At 46.7% G+C, this 9,546-nt stretch overlaps 1 protein-coding gene across 1 annotated transcript in view; it reads left to right on the top strand.

Annotated features, from left to right (window-relative positions):
* LOC102839032 (kelch-like protein 29-like) overlaps window positions 1–7,357 on the top strand; it is a 229,371-nt gene extending 222,014 nt beyond the window's left edge. Inside the window, exons 10-12 of the mRNA XM_006835247.1 lie at window positions 1,662–1,855; window positions 2,157–2,301; window positions 5,167–7,357. Of these exons, the coding sequence (XP_006835310.1) occupies window positions 1,662–1,855; window positions 2,157–2,301; window positions 5,167–5,350 (523 nt within the window). The 3' untranslated portion in view covers window positions 5,351–7,357. The remainder of the gene's footprint in view (window positions 1–1,661; window positions 1,856–2,156; window positions 2,302–5,166) is intronic.
* Window positions 7,358–9,546: the final 2,189 nt, after the last annotated feature.

Below are 9,546 nucleotides of genomic sequence, written 5' to 3'. Positions count from 1 at the left end.
TAACAAATATAATAATATATATTATTTTTGTGTTTTATGAGTAAAACTGAAGCCCTTCTTCCTCAAATTCCTTCAACCTGTACTTTGATTCCCTGTCCCACCAGCAGGACCCTTCCACTTCATTTCCCAATTTGCCTTGAGTCATCTTAGCTATAATCTCCCTCTGAACTCCGACATTAAACTGATGATCAGCCCTATCAAGTCACCTGTCCTGTTCCCACATCCTCAGATTCCTGTCCTCCCTGTCATTCTCAGCCAGCTTTTCCTGTAACAGTGCTCACCAATCTCCCTGCTGCCAGCCTTGTACTCTACTGCATTCTCTGTGCCTTGTTTAAGACTTTCAGGATTTCCCCACTGCCCCCTAGATAAAGTCCAAATCCATTAGCTTGGCCCTCCCAAATTCTTCCCTACCTCCAGTCATTCTGAACAATTTTTTAATTTCCCCAAACTGCCACCTTTGCCCACACTTCTCCCTTCACCTACAATTCTTTTCCTGTGCCCCCTGCCTGCTCCCCATTTACCTATTGTTAGTTGCCACTGAGCCAGCTTCCATCTATGGTCACCTCCTGCACAGAAGACCAAAGCCCAGTCCTGCACCATCTTCTCAACCATTGATATCTCTCAGTCCAGTGTTGTGGCCACAGTGTGTTTTGAGTGCCTTCTACCTTAGGGAGCTCATCTTCCAATACTATATTGGACAAACTTCTGGTTGTGGTACATACTGGCAAATTTTAAGTAGATTTCCAGGCCTTTCTTCCTGTTGTTGTTGTTGCTAAGTGCATTCAGGTCGGTTCCGACTCACAGCAACTATATATAGGGTTTCCATGGAGCAGCTGGTGGGTTTGAACCACTGATCTTACAATTCAAACCGACCTTGCGGTCCAGAGCTTATGCTACAGCTCCACCCAATCTGTCTTAATCTGGAAGCTCAGTTGAAACCTATTTACCCTGAGTGACCCTGCTAGTATTAGAAATATTAGTGGCATAGCTTTCGTCATCACAGCAGCACATGAGCCACCACAGTACAACAAACAGATGAGTAGAGTGATGGCCCCATTCCGTCATTTGTAGCTTATTCATACTTTCAGGCCCAGCCCAAGCATCAGCTCCTCCAGGAAGCCTGATCTAACCATGAAAGCAGGCTGGGTGCCCTCTTCCTTGGGCAACTTGGGTTTCTCACCACCATATACTCATAATCCTGTGCACTAATTGTTATTTATGGTTTATGTGGCTCACCCCAACTAGATCATAGGCTCCTGAGGTCGGGAATGATGTTTAATGAACCCCATAGAGCCTGGGTACACAGGAGTGGTGCACTGCAGGATTGCTGAATGAAAAGGTTAGATTAAGCAGAGCTGGGAGGATTTAAGAGGTCCAGTAGACAAGGAGCACAGTGTGCCAAGCGCATGGAGACAGGAGCTTACATAGAGGTTGTAACGGGCAGCAGAGTCCCACTGGGGCTCTGGAGGAAGGTGGAGAGGCTAGTTTGGGCCAGATTATAGGAGCCCTTGAGTGGTTCATCTCAAGTGGCCTCAGTGGTCTCAGGCCATGCCAGAGATGCCAAGGGCAGAAAACACATCGTGGTGGGTGCTCCCCCAGTATTGCTATTCTTGCCTGTGGCCCATCTTTGACCTAAGGCCTTTTGCCTCTTCTCTCTCCAGGTACGACACCATCACCAACCAGTGGGAGGCAGTGGCCCCTCTGCCGAAGGCTGTGCATTCTGCAGCAGCTACCGTGTGTGGTGGTAAGATCTACGTGTTTGGTGGAGTGAACGAGGCAGGCCGGGCCGCAGGTGTCCTTCAGTCCTACGTTCCACAGACCAACACGTGGAGCTTCATTGAGTCCCCAATGATTGGTGAGAACCCGCTGTCTCCTCAGCCCAGGGCCAGTGTCACATCCCATGTCACTGCTTTAGTTGGTATCAATATCCTGAGCGCAGAAGCCCATCACTTCTGCAGACCTAGGTCTGGGGGGTGAGGGGTGCAAACCCAAGCCTGTAGACCCCAGGACCTGGAGAAAGGGCAAGCTAAGTCTGTGCATCCCAGGTCTTGTCCTCAGACCAGTCAGTGACTACTTGAAGGTCCCCTGGAGGGAAAGGGTGGGAGGGAAGGCAGAGCAGAGATGCTGTGACCTGCCTGCTCCTGCTCTCCTCACAGACAACAAGTATGCTCCCGCCGTCACCCTCAACGGCTTCGTTTTTATCCTGGGTGGGGCATATGCCAGAGCTACGACTATCTACGACCCTGAAAAAGGAAACATTAAGGCGGGTCCAAACATGAATCACTCACGCCAGTTCTGCAGGTGAGGAGGCTGCAGGATTCAACTGGGGGAGGGAAAAAGGAGGGTGGGGAGGTAGAAACATCAGAAGACTTATGATCACAATGACTTGCCACTGGTAGGTAGATGACCAGAGCTCCACATCCTGCCCTAGTTCCCAGCCTGCAAGAGGGCAACTTGGTGTCCCCTCAACCCCAGGTGATGAACGTTAGAGTAGACTATGAAGCTCCCAAGGGCTGCCCATGACCCAGAAGCCCAACCTGGTGGCTCCAGCTGACCCATCTTAAAGCCAGGAGTGAAATCCCGGCCTTCTCCCGATAAGAGGTGAGGGTGGTCCTGTGAGGTCAGTGCACCTCCAGGAAAGTTGCTCCTGAACAGATGGATGGAGGCAGTAGTCCAGAGCTGGGAGATACCCTGCATAAGACAGGTGGTTTCTGATCACACGCATGATTCCAAGGCCGTCAGAAGCTGGACCCAGTGACTGGCACAAGGTACAGATGTCCTAAGTTCTCCAGAAGCTAACTAGGGAAACACACACACATACTAGTTTCTGCAGGAAGAGAGGTCAGGATATGGTTTGATTCCCATTCTGCTTGGCTCCATGTTCCAGAAAAAATCACTGCCCTCAGCAGATCCATCCCTGCTCCTCTAGCCGTATTCCTTCCTGGACTGAGAGGAACATGGAATAAAGGGGTCCAAGAAATCCACTCTCAGCATTTCCACAGCATATCCTTCCTGAGACATCTTGTGTCTGTGGCTGAATGGACCATGGACTCCTGCATGTGTGAGCAGCATTAAGCACTTCTAGAGAGCCCACTGGTGGTACTGTAGGGTAAGCATTGGGCTGCTAACCAAAAGGTTGGCAGTTCAAAACCACCAGCTGCTCTTCAGGAGAAAGATGAAGCTGCCTGCTCCTGTAAAAATTTACAGACTTGGAAACCCTACGAGTCAGAATTGACTGAATGGCAATGAATTTGGTTTTTGGTATTTTATACCTGGTGGTGGTGGTGGTTATGTGCCATGGAATTGGTTCCAGCTCATAGTGACCTTGTATAGGGTGTTTTTGAGGCTATAAATATTTACAGGAGCAGAAAGCCTCATTTTTTTATTCCCAAAGAACAGCTGGTAGTTTTGAACTATTGACCTTGAGGTTAGCAAACTGACTCGTAACCACTCCGCTACCAGAGAGCCTTATTTTATACCTAGAAAAAATATCATCTGTTTGCTAAGTTCTCATGTGACCTTGGACAAATAGCTTACTGTCTGTGAGGATGTCCTCCTGACTATAAAAACAGGGCAGGACCAGTGGGCTTCCTGTTCACATGAAGACTCTGCAATCCACTACCCTTGCTTCATGTTACACACTCTCTGTGTAGAGGTCCACTGATCAGGATCACAGGGGAGCACCACCTGTGAGGAGTACTCCCATGCCTCATCTGAGACGAAAAGTGATGGGGAAAGACTCAATGCCAGAAGAGAGATTCAAATTGAGTATTGCAGGAGAAGCAGGGAAAAGATATGTCACATAGAGAGAAATAGGAGCAGCCTGGCTGGCATGGAGGCCTAAGAGAGGGTTGGCACCTTTATGGTCTACACTGTACAGTTCTTCTCTGAGACAAGTTGGGTTGTCGTGAATCAAAACCAACTTTAAGAAGGTGTGTCGTTAAGTGCTGTCAAGTTGCTTCCGATTCATACAGAATCAGAGCCTGTATAGGGTTTCTGAGGAGCAGCTGGTGGGTTTGAACTGCCGACCATGGGGTTCTTATGCCAGTGCTGATCCTACAGTGGCACACCTAGTTGTTGTTATTGTTGTTAAGTGTCATCAAGTCAGTTCTCACTCATAGCGACCCTGTATAGTGTTTCCAAGGAGCTTGAACCACCGACCTTGTGGTTCAAACCGACTTTGCAGTCCAGCACATTAACCCACAGCACCACACTTGTTGTTAAGTGCCATTGAGTTGATTCTGACCCATAGTGACCCTGTGTAGGGTTTCCAAGGAGCAGCTGGTGAGCTTGAACTGCCGACCTTGCAGTTCAAATGGCTTTGCAGTCTATCACATTAACCCACAGCGCCACACCAGGACTCCAGCACCACACTAGGAATCCTTAAAAAGGCCTCATTGACATTTTGCTTGAGGTTCAATTTCAGAAATGGATAGAACCTTAAAAAGCTACATGTTGAATTTCAGGACTAACCAAGGGTGAAATGTTCATTAGCTGAAATGAAAGAGACGTCAGGGCTAGGAATACGGATCTGGAGGTCAGTGGGAAGGGGCAGCTGAAATGCATTATGGGAATAAGTGCATAAAGGAGCACCCCTGAGCTCTCATGACTGGAAGAACTGACCAGACAGTGAGTGTCACACAGGAAGGGGCCCAGGGTATCATTGGCAACCCAGTGATCATGCGCAGGGAAGCAGCAGGTCACATCACAGGAAGGTCTGACTAATCACCATGGTAGAGGCACATTCCTGATCAAATGGTTGATGTTCAGTTATGGGTCAGCTCCTTATTTCCCTACTTCCCTCCAGTCTCCAGTGTGTTCCCAACTTGATCTGAGCTGTCAGGAAGCTCTGGAAGCACAACGCAAGAAAGAGAATCAATAAAGACTCAGTGAACTGAGCCAAGAACCGGTCCAGAGAAGCTGTCCACTTCCTAGTGGTCTCCAGCAGCTTGGAGAGAAGGAGAACAGGCTTCCCTTATAGGCCCTGGGGGAAGGCATTTTCCTTCTATCAGCTCAGGTCAGAGGGCTAAGCAGAGCAACAAGGTCACATGCCACCTTTGCTAAACAGTAAAGATGGCCAGCTACAAGTCACAGCATTGAGAGTCAAGCTTCAAGGCTAAGTTACAAGTGAAATGCCTAACTGTCTTCCTGCTTTGTCCCTGACAGTGCTGTGGTGCTTGATGGCAAGATTTATGCAACAGGAGGCATTGTTAGCAGTGAGGGGCCCGCCCTGGGCAACATGGAAGCCTATGAGCCCGCCACCAACACATGGACCCTTTTACCCCACATGCCCTGTCCTGTATTCAGACACGGCTGTGTGGTGATAAAGAAGTATATTCAAAGCGGCTGACATCCACAGATAGCCCCACAAGAAGACTGTGGTCAAGTCTAGTGAGGCCAATGCTACACACAGGGATACGTTTTCAGCAACCCCAAGAAGAGGCCAACAAAACACAATCAAGGAATCACTGCACTAACCATTTTGAATATGCTCTACATTGAATGTAGAAGATCACCCTTGCCCTTTGGGTGAAACGAGCAGCAGGAACCATGGACATACCAAGTCGGGTCTTGCCTGCTCCCGCCGAGGCACTTGCTCTGAATGGAGGCGCTCACTCTGCCCGGTGCAATAGAGTTTCACATATTTTTCAACTGGGAGAGAGAAGCTGTTTTTTTCCTTCTTGCAGAGCAAGTTTGATCCCTCAACAATCATAGATCAGTTATCCAATGACAACACTCGGCATCAGGCTCTCTTGGAATCAAATCAAAGTGCCCTTACCACTTTGATTCCTACTTTGGTTTTTAACCAATCCACACTTTCAGTAGCTGAGAGAAAACAGTGGACAAGACTGTGGGGCCGGAGGCCTCGGAGGCTGCTGGTCTCCACTGGAGCCCAGGAGAAGCCCAGCTGTCCTGGGCAGAACCAGGGTGTGATCGGAGCCGCTACTGTGGAGGCAATGGTGGGACAGCAGGGGAGCGCTATCTGACCTTCACATGTTTTTCTACCATGTTTTTGCTGGGGAAGGACAAGGGGGTTGTGCTAGCTTTCTCTTACCCAATATGAATTATTTAGATTTCCAAGGCATTTTCTTGATAAACAAAAGGCTATTTTTAAGTACAGAGAGACAGAGGGAGCCACTAGAGGGACAATGATGTGGAAATTCCCAAAGCTAGGGAGTGCCAGAGTGGGCCATTGGCCCTCAGTTTTCTATGTGCAGAATAGAGGATCTCTCCTGGGGAGGGGGCAAATGTCCCCGTTTTATTTTTAGAAAAAGTTAAGTCCCAGACAGCCCCATCAGAGCTGTGCCTCATGGAGGCATTGTCAACAGTAGAAGATTTTGTTCCAGAAGGAAACCCATTCTGGCTCATGACATCCATGCAGCTCCCTCCGTGAGGCAAAGCTGAGGACCCAGGCCAGGTGAGAAGGGAAGCGGGAGGTGGGGGGTGGGAGAATAAATGTCTGCAAAGCACAGGAGACTATTTTTGATATTTATAGCTATATATTAAAGCACCTGCCACAAGGGTACTCAGGATGGGGACAACCTTCTTAGACGAGCCATCACAACCAAGTCCTGATGTGCATGGGCAGAATCACTCTTCTTGTAGTAGATTAGCCTGAGAAAGGGGAAGCCAGGAGGGAGGGCACACTGTGGCTCAAAAGAGAAAGGCCTTCCTACTAATCCTCAGACCCTCAAACCTCACATGGTCATCAGTTTCCATTTCAGGGCAGGAAGAATGCTGCCACTGCGCTGTTGAGTTGAAGTTGGTACCAAATACACATTGACCATTTTTAGATCTGAGAAGTCAACTGGCCATCATCATTTCACGATGAGATTTATTTACAGAGAGAAAAGGACAGGACACGCTTTCCATCTTTCACTATCTGATGACACAAAAATCCCAATTCTAATGTCGGGCCATCAACTTCTAGCACTACAAAGTGTGGCTCCCACTTGGACAGGATATACCGAGCTTCGTTATGCAGTTTTTAATATTATTTATTATTTTAAAAAGTAATAAGCACAAAACTACATACATTGTATGTCATTTAAAAGTATTTATGTCAAACAGGGTGCAAGTGTGAACCCAAGGACTGGAGCACAAATTTCTAACTGCCTGGGGCAGGGCTAATGTTAGCATTGGTGTGCGTCTGCCTCCAAAGGAGGTGTTAGTGGTCAGCTGGACTCAACACAGATGACAATGAAGTTCCGTTTCTCTCCTCATCTATCACACTGGAGCAAAACTGGCTATTTCTGTGAATGATATAAAACAGGGTTCTCTGTAATGGTATTGTACATAGTATATGTTTATTGTTAAGTTCTTGTTATATTATAATAAATATATTTATAGATCTAGACTCGGAAGCCAATGCCATGTGTTTGTGTGCCATCGTCTGTGACACGGTGATGAGAAACCCACATGTCAGCTTTCTGGACTCCCTTATAGATTTTAATGCAGATTTTGATGACTGGAAAGGACAGGGAGAACACCTTAATAAGGAAACATACTTTAAAAGGAAGCCAAGCATAAAGGACAATGGAAGGTCAAAGTTGAAAGAGACTTGAAAACAGTCTGGCATTAACTCCCAGATCTCCCTTCAGCTGTAACTATTCTTCCTGTTGCTCTGTACAGCTGAGAGCTTAGCTACCCATTGGTGTCCCTCCTGAGTCCGCGACTCACTGTTTTGGAGTAGACCAGAGTCACACAGTGCCTCCAACTCCCCAATCAGAGAAGATATAGCACAGTTCCTCCAGGAAAGAAAACAAAGTGTGATTTCTGTCCTAAGATCCAGACAGGGTGGCCTTCCCTGCCTTGGACAGACATGCCTAAGATTGTCCTCTAACCCATTATACAGACCCACTTCACAACCATGCCTGACATCCCAAAGTGAAAATGTACAACACCAGACAGAGTTCTTCCCCCTATGTAGAAAAAGCTTGGATTTAATACATCAGTAGGAGAAGGTAGATTTACCAGCTTTGTCATTCACATGAAGGGCCTCACAACCTTAATCCCCAAATCTAAGCAAGACATAGACTCTCCTTGGATTAAAAAACAGTAGAAGGTGGGAATGGGAGGTATTCAGAGAACTTGGCTGAGACCTTATGATGAGTGAACCATACACTTGCCAAGTAATAATTTGCAGTGACATCTTCAGAAATATCAGTCCTAGAGGAAAGGATGGCAAACATCTAGAAGGTTCCAATCATGAGAACTGAAATTATAACCTAAGATAACCACCAAGCTGTAGTTTGTTAGCTCCTTCCTTGTCTACCCCATGTCTCTCAGTAAAGGGAAGTATGTTCTTTGGGTCTAGGAGATGTCTGTCTATATATTTAACTCTAGGGTGGTAAACAAGTGGTATTTTACCATAAAAGACAGATGACACACTACATTAGGAGCCCATGTAATCATAGAGAGTACCTCTCTTGTTGGACCTGAGGTAATACCATCTATCCTGGCATGGGTAGTGAGAAAGTTCACTGGGGCAGCTACAAAACAGAGAGATCACATTGTGGGTGGGTATGTCTTCAGTGAGAATTTCTAATAAACAGCAATTTAGCCAAAGTGTCTGCTTCCAAACTTATTTTGAGTGTCAACTACATACCGGTAATGGGGACAGAGAAAGAATAAGGTAGCTTGTCCTTAAGCAGCCCACAATCCAGTGGGTAAGTAGAGTCAATAGTTCATCAGGCTGAGCCAGGGAAACAATCCAGTGGTCCTTGCATCCCAAGAAAGATTCTGACTACATAAGTGGCAGCTTTCTGGTGGAGGTGACAAGAGAGTAAGACTCATTCAATTCTAGATAAGAGAATTTATCTTGCAGGAAACAGGCTTGGATAGAAATTTTTCAAAAAGATGAATCATAAAATATCCAGCTCAAGATAAAAAACAAAAGTTCCATTTTCCTAAACTACTTGTTCTTCAGTTTCAAAAAACGAGCTGGAGCAAGGCACAGGTATACATGGAAGAAAATGCTGAACAAGTAGGTGGAACTCAAAAACGGGGTGTAGTCCTATTAGAACTACAGAACTCTGGTAGCATAGTGGTTACGAATTGGGCTACAAGCCACAAGGTCAGCAGTTCGAAACTACCAGCGGTTCCGCGGGAGAAAGATGAGGCTTTCTGCTCCCGTAAGGATTTACAGCCTTGGAAACCCTGTACAGGGTCGCTGTGCGTCGGAACCGACTCCACGGCACATAACAACAACAACAACAGATGCAGTTCTAATACACTAGGTGTATCTTTTGCCACAGAGACAAAAAGATGTGTGAAGGATCACAGGAGTCAGGAAACCAAGGCGCAGATGTGTCTGTCCTTAAGAAGCATCAGCATGAAAATGGCACAAAACTTAATTCTGACATCAAGAGAGGAAGTAGGAGTAATGAAACCATTTGTGTAGCATGTGCGTATTATTAGCTTGTGATACTACATAACCAGTCTCATCACTCAGAGCCATACTTCTAAAAGTAGGAAGAAAACATCAAACTCCATCCAGCTTGAAACAGACCATACCATGGGCATGAAGACAGGCACTGAGGAATA

This window comes from Chrysochloris asiatica, unplaced genomic scaffold (assembly GCF_000296735.1).
Source record: "Chrysochloris asiatica unplaced genomic scaffold, ChrAsi1.0 scaffold00016, whole genome shotgun sequence".
NCBI lineage: Eukaryota > Metazoa > Chordata > Mammalia > Afrosoricida > Chrysochloridae > Chrysochloris > Chrysochloris asiatica.
Note: the sequence above shows the minus strand (reverse complement) of the source record. Positions and strands in the feature narration are given on the sequence as shown.